Source organism: Dermacentor silvarum, chromosome 2 (genome assembly GCF_013339745.2).
Source record: "Dermacentor silvarum isolate Dsil-2018 chromosome 2, BIME_Dsil_1.4, whole genome shotgun sequence".
In the NCBI taxonomy this organism is placed as follows: domain Eukaryota; kingdom Metazoa; phylum Arthropoda; class Arachnida; order Ixodida; family Ixodidae; genus Dermacentor; species Dermacentor silvarum.
In genome coordinates, this window is record NC_051155.1 from 25,136,268 (window position 1) to 25,154,878 (window position 18,611).

Below are 18,611 nucleotides of genomic sequence, written 5' to 3' on the forward strand. Positions count from 1 at the left end.
CTGAACCGCTCCAATTAGTAGCCATTTTGAGTTTTCGCAGAGTCTTCTGCACTTAGAAAAGCATAGGTTGTTCTGAAATTTAGTAGATTGAAGGTATTTATTGTAGGATACAACTATAACAGACAGCAGTTGGCAACAAAGGCAGGCGGACCACGTGGGGTTGTGTTATTCCGCCAGCCAATCACAGAAGCAAACAAAATAGTCGTCATGTGACCTTTTCAAGATGGCGTCGTACTTGATACGACCTTGCTTGTCGTACTTGCACGCTCCACTATAATAGACGCGTTAAAACGCATAAAATTTCGCGCTTATAACTTTATTTTCGTGGTTTCCGCCTTATTTAGGTAACATGGAAAGTTTGAAGTACGAACTCTTTGCAGCCTCGCGGAAGAACAGTGGCTGGCGGTTATGAGGGTGTGGGCGGGGCTTCACTGCAGACTTGAGTTGTATCTGACTATAATGCGTAATAAAGAAAGCAACAGGAGCGTATGAATCCACAAGCACGAAGATCAGACGAATCCATTTACTACCCGTCATTCCCATTGTGGCTGAACGACTGCAGCGCCAGTGTTCCCTCTAGCGATTATTGAGGAAAATCCACGACGCACGACAGCTTCTAGGCACTATATAGCGATAATGTGGGAATTGTCGGTGTGTTCCGGCGTCCATGATGCGCGGAAAACCCAATTGGCCTAAACCTCCTTGCTTGCCCCACGCGGCGTCATCCGTGCGTTTGCACCAATAGAAGTAGTACCTTCTTTCGCGCGCCCAAGAAGCACCTGCGTGAGCGTGCCCAAGATTGTGCCGACGCACAGGGAGCTCCAGAGGCCATTCTGCACATGTGACGTGATGAAAAGGTCCAAACGAGTTTATCGCGTCGCCTTTCGTTCTCTGTCACGCGCCTGCCACGTATGTGCACCCTCTGAACCACCTCTCCACGCGTCGTGCAAGACAGCAGCAGCAGCAACAGTGGAAAAGTCGAAGGAAGAGGAAAAGCAAGCTTCATTTTAAAATTCTACTACTAGACATAGCCATAGTTGCCGACAAACTGTAAAGGTACGGTACGGCACGTTTCTATTTCTCAAAAATAAGCGATGTACAATGTTGCTCCATTTCGGACAACTGACGCAAGGTGTGCAGATACAACGCAGCATTAAAGCACAGCAGAGTAAACAAGACAGGCTAGCGGCGGTCAAGAGAATCAGCACTTCAGCTACGATGCAATGCGCCGTGTGAGGGAATGAGGGTGCGAACGTTCTCCCAGGCTACGAACAATGACAAAACAACGCCTTGAGCGAACATGTCTCCCCGTGTTCTCTATGTACTACGTAGACAAACAAAGGTGGTGCATCCAAGGTACCATTTAACATCACATCATGAATGTCGTATGCCGTCAACGTCACCGGCAAATATTGTCAACATAACAAAAATAAGAAATAAAATATCGGCAGACAGCTTCGGTTCCATCGATTTTCACAGTGCATGGGACCCGCATATTCCTTTTCTTTCTCAAGTGACTGCTTTTATGTATAACAATGGGCCAGGACTAATGTTGTACCGTAAATTATTGCAATGCACTGTCTGTTATCGCTTTGTTTTTGTTTTCATGTAAGTGCTTATATTGCGATAGCAATTATATGGACACTTCAACCGGATTTCTGCCGTCGGCGTCGCCGTCGCCGTCGCCGTGAGGTTCCGTATAGATAAAATCTTCACCGCGCGCCGTATGCCCGAGCGGAAGCGTGCGGGGACGCGCGCTATCACGGAGAGCGAACGCACTCAATCTCCCACGCGCAAGCAACGAAGCGGGAAGCCAGCGCCGGAGGGAGCGGGGGGGGGGGGGGCACTTTTACTCTGCCAGCAACCGCGCGCGTCGCTCGACCGCACCGTCTCTTATCTCTCCCACGCGCAAGCAAGGAAGCGGAAAGCCAGCGCCGGAGGGAGCGGGGGGGGGGCGCACTTCTACTCTGCCAACAACCGCGCTCGTCGCTCGCCGCACCGTCTCTTATCTCCACACGGCTCTGACCTTTATGCACTATGCATTCGCCGCTCAGTTTCTGTTGAAGCGATAGACCGCACGTACCTTCGCCCGCTGCAGCGTATGGGCTTGCTGCCAGCGTTTTGACAGTCGTTGTCTGCAGTCATTCCGTGTTATCTATTCATGTTTGTTCGTGCGCGCTCACACCACGCTTGTTCATTCAGTTAGTAATAGTCGGGCCACATTTTCCAACGCACGCTACACATGTAATGCTGCCCGGATCGGCAGTACAGCGCTACAGGTGTGTCCCTTCGCACGCGCGCTGCCCACGGGAAGCGCTTCTCATCAACACCACCGTTTCACACGCGCCTTCTCGTGGTCATCGAGTCTCTCTTCATGTCAGTCTACTTACGCCGCAGCACACCTGCTTACTTAATCAGCTCATGTTTACTACAATTCATATTGCTCCCAAAGCCGCTCACCTTACTTCGTATGACATTGCTGTGTTGCTATCGCATTCATTGCTTCGCCCCTAGGGCGAAACTGTGACATTTTTATTTTGTCATTGTTAATTTTTCATTTTTTAATGTACTGTTTTTTTCAGTATTGTATAGCTGAATTTACTGTATAGTTGAATATTAGCGATAACATTTAACATTTGTTAGCCGGTGGAAAGCGGTTACCGGTGAAAGATAAACATGTATACGTGTCAATACCCTCCCCTTAAAAAGCATCGTCCCGATGCCACAAACACGAATGCGAAAACAAAACCATGCGTACAGAAAGGGACAAACATAAAGCAACAAAGTACCTATATAAGTTCCTCAGGGGGCGTAGAAAGGCTTAAGACGCAGCACGTGGATGATTTCAGGGCGTGCGCGGCGCCGCTGTGATTGCGAAATACCGTCTGGCACGACCTCATAGTCCAGTGCGCCAATACGTCGGATGATCTTATATGGTCCGAAATTGCGACGTAAGAGTTTCTCGCTAAGTCCTCGTCGGCGTATCGGAGTCCAGACCCGAACACGGTCTCCGGGCTGGTACTCGACGTAGCGTTGTCGAAGATTGTAGCGTCGGCTGTCGGTTCTCTGCTGGTTCTTGATGCACAGGCGGGCGAGCTGTCGACTTTCTTCAGCACGCTGCAAGTAGGTGGCAACGGCGAGATGTTCTTCGTCGGAGACATCCGGTAGCATGGCGTCAAGCGTCGTTGCCGCTTTCTTTCCGTAGACCAGGTTGAACGGCGCCATGTGCGTCGTTTCTTGCATGACCGTGTTGTATGCGAAGGTCACGTACGGAAGGATGGCATCCCACGTCTTGTGTTCGACGTCGACGTACATTGCTAGCATGTCGGCGATGGTCTTATTTAGGCGCTCGGTGAGGCCATTGGCTGGATGGCTTGTGTTAGTTCAGCCGTGAAGGCCGTACCTCTGTCGGTGATGAAGACTTCTGGGGCACCGTGACGCAGGAGGATGTTCTCAACGAAGAATCTGGCTACCTCGGCAGCACTGCCTTTGGGCAAGGCTTTTGTTTCGGCGTAGCGGGTGAGGTAGTCCGTAGCTACGACGATCCATTTATTCCCGGACGTCGACGTCGGAAAAGGCCCCAGTCCGATCTGCTGGAACGGTCGGCGAGGTGGCTTGATCGGCTGTAGAAGTCCGGCTGGCCTTGTCGGCGGTGTTTTGCGTCGCTGGCAGTCTCGGCATGTCCTTACGTAATGGGCGACGTCGGCAGAGAGGCGAGGCCAGTAGTATTTTTCTTGTATCCTCGCGAGCGTGCGGGAAAAACCGAGGTGTCTAGCCGTTGGGTCGTCATGGAGAGCTTGCAGAACCTCTGGACGCAATGCTGAGGGTACCACGAGGAGGTAGTTGGCTCTGAGAGGCGAAAAGTTCTTCTTTAGGAGAATGTCGTTTTGCAAGAAAAACGACGCCAATCCTCGCCTGAACACCTTGGGCACAATGACGGTCTTGCCTTCCAGGTAGTCTACAAGGCTCCTTAGTTGCTGGTCGGCTCGCTGTTGTTCGTCGAATTCGTCGGCACTGATGGGACCCAAGAAAGTGTCGTCATCCTGGTCGTCCTGTGGCGGGGGTTCGACGGGGGCGCGAGACAAACAGTCGGCGTCAGCGTGCTTTTGCCCGGACTTGTAGACGACGGTGATGTCGAATGCTTGAAGTCTCAGACTCCATCGTGCGAGGCGACCTCAAGGATCCTTCAAGTTAGCTAGCCAACACAAGGCGTGGTGTTCGCTCACAACTTTAAAGGGCCTGCCATAGAGGTAGGGGCGAAACTTTGATGTAGCCCAGATGATGGCGAGGCACTCCTTTTCTGTAGTGGAATAATCTGCTTCCGCCTTCAATAGCGACCGGCTAGCGTATCTTACAACCCTTTCTAGTCCGTCAGTCCTCTGCACAAGCACGGCGCCGAGTCCTACGCTGCTTGCGTCGGTGTGGACTTCGGTATCGGCGTTTTCGTCGAAATGCACAAGTATTGGCGGCGATTGCAGGCTTTGCTTCAGTTATTCTAATGCTTCGAATTGCGGCGTCTCCCACTTGAACTCGACGTCGGCCTTCGTGAGATACGTCAGTGGCTCAGCGATCTGTGAAAAATTCTTGACGAAGCGCCTGTAATAGGGCCACAGTCCAAGAAATCTACGCACTGCCTTCTTGTCAGCGGGCGGAGGAAAGTTGGAGATGGTCGCAGTTTTCTGAAGGTCGGGGCGCACTCTAGACTTGTTGATGACGTGGCCCAAAAACAAGAGCTCCTCATATGCGAAGCGGCACTTTTCTGGCTTTAACGTGAGTCCGGAGGTCTTGATTGCTTGAAGAACTGTTTCTAGCCGCAGAAGGTGTTCTTCGAAGCTTGAGGCAAACACAACGACGTCATCCAAATAGACGAGGCAAGTCTGTCACTTCAAGCCTGCCAGTACTGTATCCATGACGCGTTGGGAAGTCGCAGGTGCCGAGCAAAGACCAAACGCCATGACCTTGAACTCGAACAGTCTGTCTGGTGTTATAAAGGCAGTCTTCTCCTGGTCCCTCTCGTCGACTTCGATTTGCCAGTAGCAGGTTTTGAGGTCCATCGACGAAAAATACTTTGCGTTGTAGAGTCGATCCAAGGCTTCGTCAATCCGTGGGAGGGGGTATACATAATTCCTCGTGATCTTGTTGAGGTGACGATAATCGACGCAGAAACGTAGGGTTCCATCCTTCTTCATCACTAACACCACGGGGGACGCCCACGGACTCTTGGACGGCTCGATGATGTCGTCGCGTAGCATTTCGTCGACTTGTTGCCTTATGGCCACGCGTTCGCGCGCCGAAACTCGGTACGGGCTCTGACGGAGTGGGCGCACATTTTCGTCGGTTATGGGTCGGTGCTTGGCGACAGGGGTTTGTCGAACTTTTGACGACGACGAGAAGCAGTCCTTGTGTTGCAGGAGCAGAGCTTTTAGTTGTTCTTTCTTATGCGTGGGAAGGCTCTGATTGACGTCGAAAGTTGGTTCAGGCACTATAGTCGTCGTAGCAGGTGCACTAGATTCCGTGAAGGCGAAAACACTGCTGGCTTGTACTATTTCGTTGATGTAGGCGACCGTGATGCCTTTGTTAATGTGCTTGTATTTGGGGCTGAAGTTCGTGAGCATCACCCTTGCTTTCCCTGCACGTAGCTCAGCTATGCCTCTAGCGACGCAAATTTCACGGTCGAGCAGTAAGTGATGATCGCCCTCGATGACGCATTCCATGTCTGCAGGCACTTCGGTACCGACGGAAATCATTACGCTGGAACGCGGCGGAACGGTGACTTGTTCTTCTACCACATTCAAGGGATGGTAATGGGTGCTTGTATCCGGTGGTATCCCGTTGTGCGTTGAAAGCGTTATCGACTGGGACCTTAAGTCGATGACTGCACGGTGTTGATTCAGAAAGTCCGTGCCTAGGATGACATCCCTGGAGCAGTGCTGCAGGATTACGAAGCTCGCCGGGTAACTGCGGTTGTTTACCGTGACTCGCGCTGTGCAGATTCCAGCCGGCGTTACTAGGTGGCCTCCCGCTGTCCGGATATCGGGTCCTTGCCAGGCCATTTTCACCTTTTTCAACTTGGCGGCGAACGGGCCACTGAAGACATAATAGTCGGCTCCAGTGTCGACGAGAGCGGTGACACTATGACCATCGATTAGCACTTCTAAGTCGGTAGACCGTCGTCTAGCATTACGATTAAGTCATGGCGTCGGATCACGGCTGCGCCGGCTTGCTCCGCTGCTGCTACGTCGCGTCGGCCGGTCTTCTTGCGGCGGCGAAGTGTTGTCTTCAAGGCTCTTTCCAGGCGGCGTGATGATACCGCGTCGTGATGATTCGCGAATCTTCTTCGTGGGCTGCGGGGAATCTTCGGCATTGCGTCGTACAGCAACCTCACCTCCATCGGTTGCTGCTTTCAGTTTCCCGGATAAGGGCTCACGGACCGGCCCCGGGCTGGGGCAGTGTATGGTCGGCGCTGCGGCGACAGGTAGTGTCCCGGCGATGGCGAACGCGAAGGAAGTCGGGGTCTCCATTGCGTTCCGGCGATGTAGTCGGAGATATCACGTGACCGCTCGCCAAGCTGTGGGTGTGGCGCGTTGACGGCGAACCCGCGTAGGCCCATCGCGGTATGGGCATCGGCGGTAGCTAGACATGGCCGGCTTCCCCGCAGTGATAACAGAGCGGGCGGTGGTCGGGGGCGCGTCAAATGTCTGTTTTTTTCGGGTAGCTGCGCTGGGCGATGGGCGTGCTGGCGGCGGCGGCGGCGGCGGTGGATGACGGAACTGTGGCGTTACGGGGCCCTGGCGCGAAAGCGGAGGGGGTCCTTGACGGCGGGCGATGGCGTCATACGTCATCGCTTCCGGTTGTGGTTGAGGCGATGCCGGAACTTCTGGCACTTCCAGTGACCGCTGAACCTTTTCTTTACCTATGTCAGCGATCGAGGCCACCTGAGGCGGCGACCTTGGACATAACTTCTGTAGCTCTTCCCTTACAACCGCTCTGATCGTCTCTCGCAGGTCGTCGGCGCCTAGCGCTTGAGCTTCGACGTAGTTTGTCAGGGCACGGCGATTGTATTGCCTGGCGCGCATTTCAAGCGTCTTCTCGATCGTTGTGGCCTCCGAAGCAAATTCTGCGACAGTCTTGGGCGGGTTGCGCATCAATCCGGCGAATATTTGTTCCTTGACACCCCGCATCAAGAACCGAACTTTCTTTTCTTCACACATGTCGGGATCGGCATGGCGGAAGAGGCGAGTCATCTCCTCCGTGAAGATTGCGATGTTCTCGTTCGGCAATTGAACTCTGGTTTCTAAGAGAACTTCAGCCCTTTCCTTTCGTACGACACTCGTGAAGGTTCTCACGAAGTTCTCACGAAATAGGTCCCATGTCACCAGGGTGGTCTCTCTGTTCTCAAACCAGGTCCGAGCAGCGTCATCCAACGAAAAATATACATGGCGCAGCTTGTCGTCGTCGCTCCATTTGTTGAACGTCGCGGTCCTCTCGTATGTCTCCAGCCAGGTTTCAGGGTCTTCAGCAGATGATCCATGGAAGGTCGGTGGCTCCCGAGGTTGTTGCAGCAGGATGTGGGACGCTGGGGCTGCCATTGGGGTCGTTGACGTGACCTTGATCGCTGTGGTCTTCTCGGGAAGAAGTCCGTAATCCAGGGGTTGGTTTTGTAGCCTGAGGCATGCTCGATGCTCCGGGACAACGTTGGTACTCTCTTCGGGGTTCGGGCTTGGATCACGGCTTTTCAGGGGCGTCCGGTGGATGAACACAAAGGCACCTCCACCAGATGTCACGTAGTAGTGACACTGAAGTAAACAGTCGTAAAACTGTGTATGACGAAACGGATTCTTTATTAGCGGAACCTGTGCCCACAAAAGCAAGCTACACTCGAAGCACAACGAAAGCGGCGAACACAGTCGGCGACCGTTGGAATCTGATCAGCGGCGAAACGCGTCGGCTTTTATACTGAGTCATCGAAGGTTCCAGAATAATCCCTGATGCCCGCGTGTCTTCCAGAAAGTTCTAGACAATTCGCGTTGGTCGTACAATCAAATAACATAAGCGTCGGTGAAAACAGGGAAGGGAAAGAAGCTTCGATAACGTTCTAGAAACTTCCGATACAGGCGCGTCCTACGCCGAGCGATAACGTTTAACATTTGTTAGCCGGTGGAAAGCGGCCACCGGTGAAAGATAAACATGTATACGTGTCAATATATATATATATATATATATATATATATATATATATATATATATATATATATAACCTGTATACGAATGTGTTTTAACAAACCGCTTCATCAATGCGATGAAGACGTAATGCGACATCACCGGTGCACGGAAATTACCGTACAGAACAACGGATGTCAGGTGCACTCAAAGTTAGTCTAGACTTCGACGATGCGGATTTCTCCGTAGCACAGCTGTCGGCATGTAAAATGTATCAGTGCATCAATTTGCAGAACCTACTTGGCCGGCAGCAGGTGCCACGAAGGAGCACAGTGCTTACCAAATCGTCGGCCAAGATGAAGACGATGTGTGGGCGTCGCGAGTCAGGACCTGGTGGTGGGTTATACGTCAGCATAAAGTAGGTCAGAGTCACAAGCAGCAGGAACGTGCCCAAGGTGAGGGCGCCAAGTAGTAGCACTCTTGAGCTGGACTTTCGCCCGAGCTGTGCCGGTGGAGCCCTGGTACCACGGGTAGGATGAGATCCTCTAGTTGCGCCACTCGGCTCGGCGCGTCCAATCGCGGTCGTGGGAGCGTCCTCGGCGTGATTCTTCGGCACCATGCTGATGGTAGCACCACAGTGACGAGGATGCCCCTGTTTCGAAGTAAGGGTCATAGTGTCAGTGCAGACATTCCGTGGTGCGGAGGCATTGGCGAAATATCAGTGTCTCCGCCACATTTAACCGAATATAATCTTTTTACGTCCGATCTTGTGTTCTCAAGTGACTCTCTTTTTATTGACGTATATGCGTCTGGAGAGACCTTCGTGACAGTTCATTCGTGACACGCAGCATCTCTGTCCTACGTTATCTTAGAATATTTCCGAAAAGAAAAGTCATATGAACCGCAGCTTGCCTTTAAATTTTTGCATTCGGTTCTTTCGTAACACCTATAGCTATATTATGCCACAATGAAGGTATCATATACACATAGAAGTTTTTAATTACACTTAGTGGTCGCTAACGCGCAAAAATATATCACTGATATTCTGCTGATAAATCTCGCCAGCGCTGGCACCGTGGTAGAATGCCACCGCTACCATTTCACAGCTGAATAATGTACCAACTTGACCAACAAGCCACTCTTATAACTTGTTTTCTCGTACATTGCGCCCTTTCCTACTTGTACGTCCTTCAACAGGACGCGGATACCTGTGTCCTGATGGCATTATGTACTACAAGTACAATGTACGGTACCTCTTCAAGTGCATAAAAGCCGGGATGCCACCCTTTGATGAGGTCGAATATTTTGGAGCAATCTCGCTGTGAGAAGGATATTGAAAGAAAAGTAGCAAGTCTCTGATTTCAGAGACATCGCGACAAGTGAGGCACTGGCAAGATTGGCTCAGGCTAGCATGTCTTCATGAACATGACAGTACTTTGGGAGCTTCTCTGCACCCCCAATAACTTAACTGTGCCGGGTCGGTGACAGAAACCTTCTGGCGTGAGGTTCTGCGTCATGTTCCTAAGCAAATGCAGAGAAGTCGGAAGCGGGAGGCTTGGTCGACCTGGAAGACGCATCGGTTCCAGCTGGCGCCCATGAACTGTTAGAAAAGAGACCAGCGTTCGGCTTAGCGCCACGACAGGCCGGTCCTCAGCTGCTCGCCATGGTCCGTGAGGTGTCAAGGAAAACGCAACCGAAAGAGAAGGAGTTGTGCCTTTCGAAAAGAATTGACCACACAGAGAAGTGAGAAACAAGCCCCCGCCACATATTGAAAAAAAAAAACTATGCGTTTCGTGGGCCATTTCCTCGTAGATGATGACCTCAGCATCCTTCAGTCCTACTAAGAATGTGGGTTTGTTGTCCTCCTGAAGGTTTCGTTTATTAAAATGGCGATGATGACAACTTCGCGGTGCTGAACGAGAGACGAAAAAAGGTAAAAAGAAAGGTTCTGAAGCTAAACCTTCAGTCTTTGGAGAAGTCAGTAAAGAAGAAAACGCACAAACCTGAATACCCCTTCAGAACCATTGCGATAGAAGAAGGTTCGTGGCAGAATCTAGCGGGGGAGTTCTTGCAGCGTTCTTTAAATGCCCACGCTATAGAGAATAATTTCGGAATCGACAGTTCAATTGCAGACACTGATGCCTTGACGTCGATAGCGTGTGTAGTAAATCCGGCGTTCTGGCGAATATTGAAGCTCTGTACTATTCGGCTCCCCATGAAAAAGTCGCAGTTTCGCCCGAAAGGCACAGCATCGATTCCTATAGCAAATTAGTAGACAGCTATACGAAGTAAGGATATTAGATTTATTGGCCGTATAAACTTGCAAACGTTCGCTTACTAACTCAATTAACAAGCACGCTATCACGCGTGCACGGGTCGACATGAAGACATCTCGCTCGATGACCGCGGAAGATCGCTGTCCAAACGCTGGAGTGAGGAAGCGCAACAGCAGCAGTTTGAGCGAATTGACCTTTGTTCTGTTTCTCGCTTCAACGCGAACAAAACGTCGAAAGCACAGTGCATACGGAGCTAACGGTACACGGCGTACTTTGTCGAGATCGCAGCTAAATCGCTTTGAAGATGAGGCCCGCCCGGGCGCGCTTTATGCACGTCGCAGATCCTTTTCAATTCACGGTGCCCACTCTGGCGCACCGTAAGTAGCAGCCGCCGGATTAGAACTTACTCCTCCTCGATCGTCTCCCCCTGTGCATCTCGCGCGACAAAAGACGGTGCGCTTCCGCCCCGCCGTCAGCCCTCGCGCGCGCCAGACTGTGCGGCGATCGTCGGGTGACCATCTCAAGCTTTCACTCCTACAGACAGCTTACGGCACGTGGAGACAATATTATCGTGTTGAGACTTTATACGAAATATCACGGCGACGCCGACGCCGACGGCAGAAATGCGCTTGGAGTTTCCATATGATTGCTATCGCAATAGAAAATGTACGTGACGTGCAGGATTTATTGAAGGCCAATGAGAGATTTCTGGCTGAGGACTCTCAACAAAGAACGGTATGTAACTTCTATCATTTTACCTTTCGGAAAGTTTGCAAAATTTGACGGCAAGTTGGTTCTGCAGAAGAATGGAATTTATATAGGTTCATGTGTTGCGCCGGTCTCATGCATAGTATTTTGTGCTAAATTTGGCAAATATGTATGTGATGTTTGGAATGATGACTGTGTTGGCCTTATCTTTATATGCGTCGATCACTTTGTTATTCTTTTAAATTTCGGACCAGATGACTGCCTCGCCAGCGTCATTCATTATATGCGTCAGTGTTTCAGTCTTGCTCGAGTCGTCTTCGTTTCACTCGCCAAGCACCATGGAAAAATTAATAGGTTTTCAAATTTGTAATTAACTTTTTATTCCCGTGGTCACATCTGTTAGATGTGCGGCCAGAGGACAAAAAAGACACTGCTTCCGTACGGGTCCTCCCACTCGAAGCTTGCTTAGTGTAGTGTCGCTAATTTGTGCTTGTTATATGCGCTAGAAAAGGGTCTTATGCATTAAATGCAAAACAGCTTTAACAAGCAAGCTGAGAGACAGCAGGCTACCCTCAGTTTATGATATCAGTGACGGAATCATTAGAGAAGCACCAAACAATGAAGCACCGATGCCATGGTGATCAAGAAGAGTGCAATCAGGAAATACTCTCATTTTAATGCCGTACCTACATTTTGACACAACTTGAACAAGGTTTCTGCTAGGAACGCTGTCAAACTTGTGTTTTTTCACCGTGCATGTTGGCGAGCTTGTGTAAGCAAGTTTCGCAGCACGACACACAAAGCCTTAAGTGCGATACCGCACACCTGGAGAAATTTAGTATGCATGTACGATACATGTGTTGCTTGTCGGATTCTTATTGCTTGTGGCAAAAATACATAGGGCAGTCCGGTAGTTGTAGAAATTATCGGAAGCGTGAGCATGCCAGTTTTGTTCCCACAGGCACAAGATGCAACCTCCCGATACAATGTAAGCAGTGCGGTTGCACTCCCCCACTTTAGTAATGTTTACATTCTCGAGAGAACCAAGACTGCTGTGCATGTCCTTGTAGATATTTCCCAAGATATTCACGTATACCCCCTGTACTCCTGGATTACGCAATGCGTCTTTGACTGCGGCCTATCAAGAAAGGGGTCAGGCAAGGAGACACAATCTCTCTAATGCTACTCACTGAATGCCTAAAAGAAGTATTCAAGCTCTTAGACTGGGAAGGCTTAGGAGTGAGGATCAACGGCGAATATCTCAGCAACCTTCGGTTTGCAGACGACGTTGTCCTATTCAGCAAGAATGGGGATGAATTACAACCAATTATTGAGGACCTTAACCGAGAAAGTGTAAGAGTGGGGTTGATGATCAATATGCAGAAGACAAAGATAATGTTCAAGAGCCTGGCAAGAGAACAAGAATTCAGGATCGCCAGTCAGCCTCTAGAGTTTGTATAGGAGTACGTTTCTCTAGTTCAATTACTCACAGGGGACCCTGATCATGAGGAATAAACTTACAAAAGAATAAAATTGGGTTGGAGTGCATACGGCAGGCATTGCAAAATCCTGACTGGGAGCTTACTACTGTCACTGAAAAGAAAAGTGTACAATCATTCCATTCTACCGGTGCTATCATATGGGGCAGAAACTTGGAGGTTAACAAAGAATCCCGAGAACAAGTTAAGGACGGCACAAAGAGCGATGGAACGCAAAATGCTAGGCCTAACGTTAAGACACAGGAAGAGAGCAGTGTGGCTCAGAGAGCAAACAGGGATAGCCGATACTCTGACATTAAGAGAATAAAATGGAGCTGGGCAGGCCATGCTGTGCGTAGGATGGATAACCGGTGGACCATTACAGTTACAGAATAGATACCAAGAGAAGGAAAGCGCAGTCGAGGACGGCGGAAAACTAGGTGGGGTGATGAAGTTAGGAAATTTGCTGGCGCAAGTTGGAATCAGCTAGTTCAATACAGGGGTAATTGAAGATCGCAGGGAGAGGCCTTCGTCCTGCAGTGGACATAAAAATATGCTGCTGCTGCTGCTGCTGCTGCTGCTGCTGCTGCTGCTGCTGCTGCTGCTGCTGCTGCTGCTGATGGTGATACAAAAATTGCAGAATGAGAAACATGTTATGCATACCTGGTTAAATCAACCAGGCTCTTTCCCAGGCTAAATCAACCATTGCCTCTGTTCCTATGCTCTGGTATGTCTATTTGTCATAGCCCTGTTCCAAAGGTGATGCAAATAAGTCATCGTCATCAGCAGCAGCAACATGTTACCGCAGCGCTTGCTAGCTGCGGCTCAAGCTTGCCTTACACACTCGCCCTAGGGCATGAGGAGTCACGTGATGTGAGATGCGGGCGACGTAGCGTCGATACGTGCACACTTCACATTCCAGTTTCGTAATATTGCACCCGCTGGCACGCCATGTAGCCGTTTCATAAACAGCGCTACAAGGTAGATGAGAAGTTTTTGAGGAAGAAAAATATTAAGGAGATGTATACAAAAATGCTACAATGAAAAAAAACCTGTATATCAAACCTGATTAAATCAGGCAGGCTAGGTGACTATTTACCATCGTCATGTTTCAAAGGGGATTTCAATAAATCATCATCATTATCGTGACAAGTGGCACGACACAATGATGCTGCTGCTGATGATGATTTATTGCAATCCCCTTTGAAGCGGGACGATGGTAAACAGTCACCTAGCCTGCCTGATATAACCAGGTTTGATATACATCCTTTTTATTCTAGCATTTTTGTATACATCGCTTTTCTTTTTTTTCTACCTCAAAACGTCTCTGTCTACATGGATGGTAATCTGGAAGCGCATAAAAACACGAACACATGACAGACCAACAAGCCCACATTGCCACCCTCGTCTCTGTCTACCTTGTACCGCTACCTATGCCTGTAACCGCTCCGGTCGTATAGATCTCATCCATGTTTTTCTCCCACCAATACTCTAAACAGCTCTTACTTATCTCGGATGCTGACTGGTTGATGATTCCATCCACTTTAAATCCAAGCGCTTCGGGCACGTGTACGTTACCTTCTGGTCTCACTGGGTGAATTCCTTCGAATTTCGGTGGAATGCGCAGAGTGGTGTCCGGATTTTCGCTGCAGCATATACATGCCTCATCAAGTTGCGAGTATGCTCTGGTATGTCTGTGTCCTTAGGCAAGCGGCTCGAGCCTGAAATAGCAAGGCACTTCCCTTCGTATTATCGTACAGATTTTCCCTGTTTATTTCTTTCTTCTCATTCATGTTAATTTCCGTGTTCGTTTTGGTTTCCATTATTTCCATCCAATTCATTGCCTCTGTTCCTATCGCTTATTTTTTGATGACTCCTGGTTGTTTATTTATACTTTTTATGCCTTCTATTACCTTGTGCTTGACTGCCGACTTTCTTGACCTCGGTCATCGCGCAAATACAAAATACAATTACCTAAAGCAGTAGCCAGCCACTTTAACGAACATGGCTATATACGCGTATTTGATAAAGCAATTGCGGTCACCTTGCGATAGGAACTGTACAGACTGATACCTCATAAGCAATTTTAAATGCCTACGCCCGACGGAAATCAATTTGACACGTGGCAACTTAGAATCACTAAAAGCTGTAACTTGAACCTGAAATTGTCATATCATTAAGAAAGGCACAAAACACGTCATGCCACCAGCTAATATCGATTCTAAACCTCACGTATACCTCTATTTCCAATAATTCCCTGCCTATCCTCTACCAATTGTCTTGTAGTGAAGAGGGACGATGCAGTGGGGCATTCTTACTAGCGCTGTCTAGTGCGTCAGTCTCTCCAGCGCATCGCCCGGACTACGTCGCTCGCGCTCTCGGTTGCCTGAATTGATCCAACGGTCGGCCCTAACGCTTGCATGCAGTAAACGACTTTACAAGTGGTGGAGGTGCTACGCTCCAACGCATCCTGGAGCTTCGATCGCGTACCCTCCCTTAAACCATGTCTCAGGCCGAATCTTAGCCGACGACCTCGCACACTCCGTTGACTCCTGCACCCTCCGTTGTGTGCTCTGGTCTACCTCTCCACAAGGATCCTCCTGTTTTCAGCGGCTCAGACGACAACGACGTAGAGGACTGGCGGTTCACGTACGAGCGAGTAAGCGTCATCAATAAATGGGACGATGCCGCGAAACTAAGCAGCGCGCTCTTTTACCTCGCCGGCGTGGCAAGCCTCTGGTACAGCAACCACGAGACGGAAATTCCGACATGGTCCACGTTCAGGACCTCATTAGTAGCTGTGTTTGGTCGTCCTGCTGCGCGCAAGGTGCGAGGAGAATCCTGCTTGCGAGAACGAGCCCAACAGCCGGGAGAGTCCTTCACTAGCTACATCCAAGATATCCTGGACTTGCGTTAGCGCGTGGACGCGAGTCGGAATCAGATGGAATCAGAAACGTTATGAAAGGAATCGAGGAAGCCGCTTTCAACAACTAAGAATCCACAATCCGTCACATAGATTGTTACATTTTACCAAAGTTACGAGGAGCTACGCAGGCAGCGCTCGTTGACTCGTCGATCTTCTTCACGCGACGAACACATCGCTGGTCTGGCTACCACCTTCGACCAGACCGCACTGCTTGCGGAACTGAAAGCATTCATTCGGGAGGAAGTAGCACGCCAACTCTCATTGGTACCCTTTGCTCAGCCGGCTCAGCCGCCGCATGTGCCACAGCCCGCTTCGACTATCGTGTCGCCGCACCGACGCGCCATCGAGCAAGAAATCCCCGAGGTCTTGCCAGACCAACGCCCCCATGTTCCTGCGCCTGTGCCACTGAGCTACACCGAGGTCGTGGCACCACCCCTACAGGCCCCGGCACCAGCACCGCTCAGCTATGCTGAAGTCGTCGCGAGGCCCCTCCCACTGTCTGCTCATGTGCGCCTCACTTATGCCGACGTCATGGCTAGGCCTCCAGTGCAGCCCACTATACAGTACTATCACCAGCCGCTCTATACAGGGCGTGCTCCGACGTGAACGGGACCAGCCACAACGAACCGGTGGCGTACATCTGACAACCGGCCTATATACTTTGCCTGCGGCTACGCCGCTCAGGTGGCCCGTTTCTGTAATCGTGTACAGCCGCCCTGCGTCACATCATCCATGACAAACCGTTCGCCCCATCCATATTAATACCCACCTTCCGGTGTGTCATCGACATACCGCCCGCCGCCGAACACCCGCCGTTCACCATCTCCACGCCGGCGCTCGTTATCGCCGATGCGGCCTCGTGCTGTCCCTAGGGATGAGGAAAACTAACAGTCGCAGCCCAAGAGGCAAGGGCTGCGACAACGTCGAAGTACACAAGTCCTCATTGCAGCCCATCCAATGTGATAGACGTGTTTGTCGACGGCGTTCGCGCGTCGGCATTCGTGGACACAGGAGCAGCCGTATGTGTTATGGACGCTACACTTTGCCGCTTACTTCGGAAAGTCGCGACGCCCCTGTCCGGACTATCCCTTCGCACAGCCAGTGCTCAGCATATTCGACCCTTGGAATCTTGCACTGCTCGTGTAGAAATTCAGGACGTTGTCTATACGCCATACAAGTCATCATTTCCTCCAGCTTTCATTGTGTCATCCTCGGCTGAGATTTTCTCTCACGCCACAATGCCGATATCGACTGCGCACGGGCCGAAATAGAGCTATCGCCACTGCTAGATTTGACGCTAACTGACGCTCCGTCACTTTCCAGTAAACTGATAGTCGAAGCCGACACTCAGGTTGCTTCCAACGCCTGAATGATCGTGTCCATGCACTGCAGTGGCCTCTCGGACGCCATTGCATTACTTTCACGATCTGGCCGTTTCCTCGCAAGGAAGGGCCTGTTGCTACCTTTTGCTACCGTGGACATCATCAAGGGCACTAGCACAATTTTCCTTTGCAACCCGTGCCCATACCCTGTCATGCTGCTCCGAGGAGAATGTGTGGGTACTGTTGCGAAAGCCGAAGTCCGAGCGGCCACGAAGCTTCTCTGGGTGATGTCGTGCCAAGTGCCGAGAGGAGCAGTCATCCAGGGAGAATAAAAACACTGTTTTGTATACAAATGTGCATATTTTACAAGAAGGACTCCATGATATTGTAGTCGTCTACATGCTCTAACATCTTTGCATGTGTTAGCGTTTACATCTCCGAGCGTTCTACATGGTCGATCCTCCTCACGACACTCCAGTCCCGCTGTTTTATCCCTTTCGTTTCCCCTCTTTCACTCGACGAGGGAATACACTTTAGTTCTTTTAGCCAATGAGAATGTCCGACCAGTTCGTAAACTCCCGCCCATGATGTGGCATCGTTTCCCGCCGGGCTCCGCCTCCAATCTTGCCTGGTCGCCCCCGAACACAGGCCGCGGTTGACACCTCTCCGAATTAGCTGCGTCTCCGTGGCGGTCAGTTCGCGGAAGCAACCATTTCCAGGGAGGGTGGTAGCTGATGTCTCAGTAGGGTGCTCAGTTATCACAGTCGGCGCGTCACAGTCGGCGCCGGGCCTCGTCGTAGTTCGGGCGGGCGTTGGTGCTTCATGGAAGCACACCAAGGGGGACGTTGCCATTTCAGCTACGCACGAGGCCGAGGACCCATTGTAGTCTGGGGGCTAATTGCTCAATCATCAGTCCCAGGTGAATGACGGTGACACTTCTCGACCGCGAGAAACGACAAGCGTGAAGAGCACTTGATATGTTCGCACCTGTCGATGAGGCCTCCTTTGTCCCGAAGGACCGCCAGGCACAACAGTACCGTGGAAGCAATCGACGACGTGCAAGTTATCTACGTGCCCGACTACCTCCATTGCGCAACCTACCATACGCTCAGTGTTGTTTCTACATCTGACGCATTGCCCAGGGATTTATTTGGTTCCTCTATCGCTGGAACCCTTACAGCGGCCCAGCGTTCCCAGTTGCTGTCCCTCTTGGAAGAATTTCGTTCGTCTTTCGACGTGGGGCAAGCTTCCCTGGGTCGGACTTCAACTGTAACGCACCACATCGACACTGGCTCTCACCCACCATTGCGACAACGCCTGTGTCGCGTTTCTGCCAGCTGTTACGGCTGACGTACGACAGCCCGTTTAAAAGGATTAACGGAGGAGGTCTCCCCATCGTGCTTGGTTGTCGCGGGCGAGACGCAGTAGTGGCGCAGGTGCGGGGAGGCGATTAGGCCCGCCTTCTACGAAACGTTCTTCCGGAGCATCTGGAACGCAGTAGTGTCTGATCCCTTTGTGTACAGGTGCGGGGACTGGGACGCCCCAGTGGCTGATCCCTTTGTGTGCATGTGCGTAGGGGGGGGGGGGGCAAATAGACCCGCCTTCCATGAATAACGTCTTCAGGAGCCTCGGGTTGCCACCAGCGGAGACAAGCCCGGGAAACATCACCTAGGTGAGAGGGAGCTGCTGCCGCATCCCCCCTGACTGGACTTTCCTGTCACGTGACTTGAGCGAAATCCCG

General features: G+C 50.9%; 1 protein-coding gene across 1 annotated transcript in view; it reads right to left on the minus strand.

Moving 5' to 3' along the window:
• LOC119439933 (arylsulfatase B) overlaps nucleotides 1–18,611 on the minus strand; it is a 322,975-nt gene that overhangs the window by 177,768 nt on the left and 126,596 nt on the right. The window contains exon 2 of the mRNA XM_049661199.1: nucleotides 8,501–8,812. Within this exon, the coding sequence (XP_049517156.1) occupies nucleotides 8,501–8,779 (279 nt within the window). The 5' untranslated portion in view covers nucleotides 8,780–8,812. The remainder of the gene's footprint in view (nucleotides 1–8,500; nucleotides 8,813–18,611) is intronic.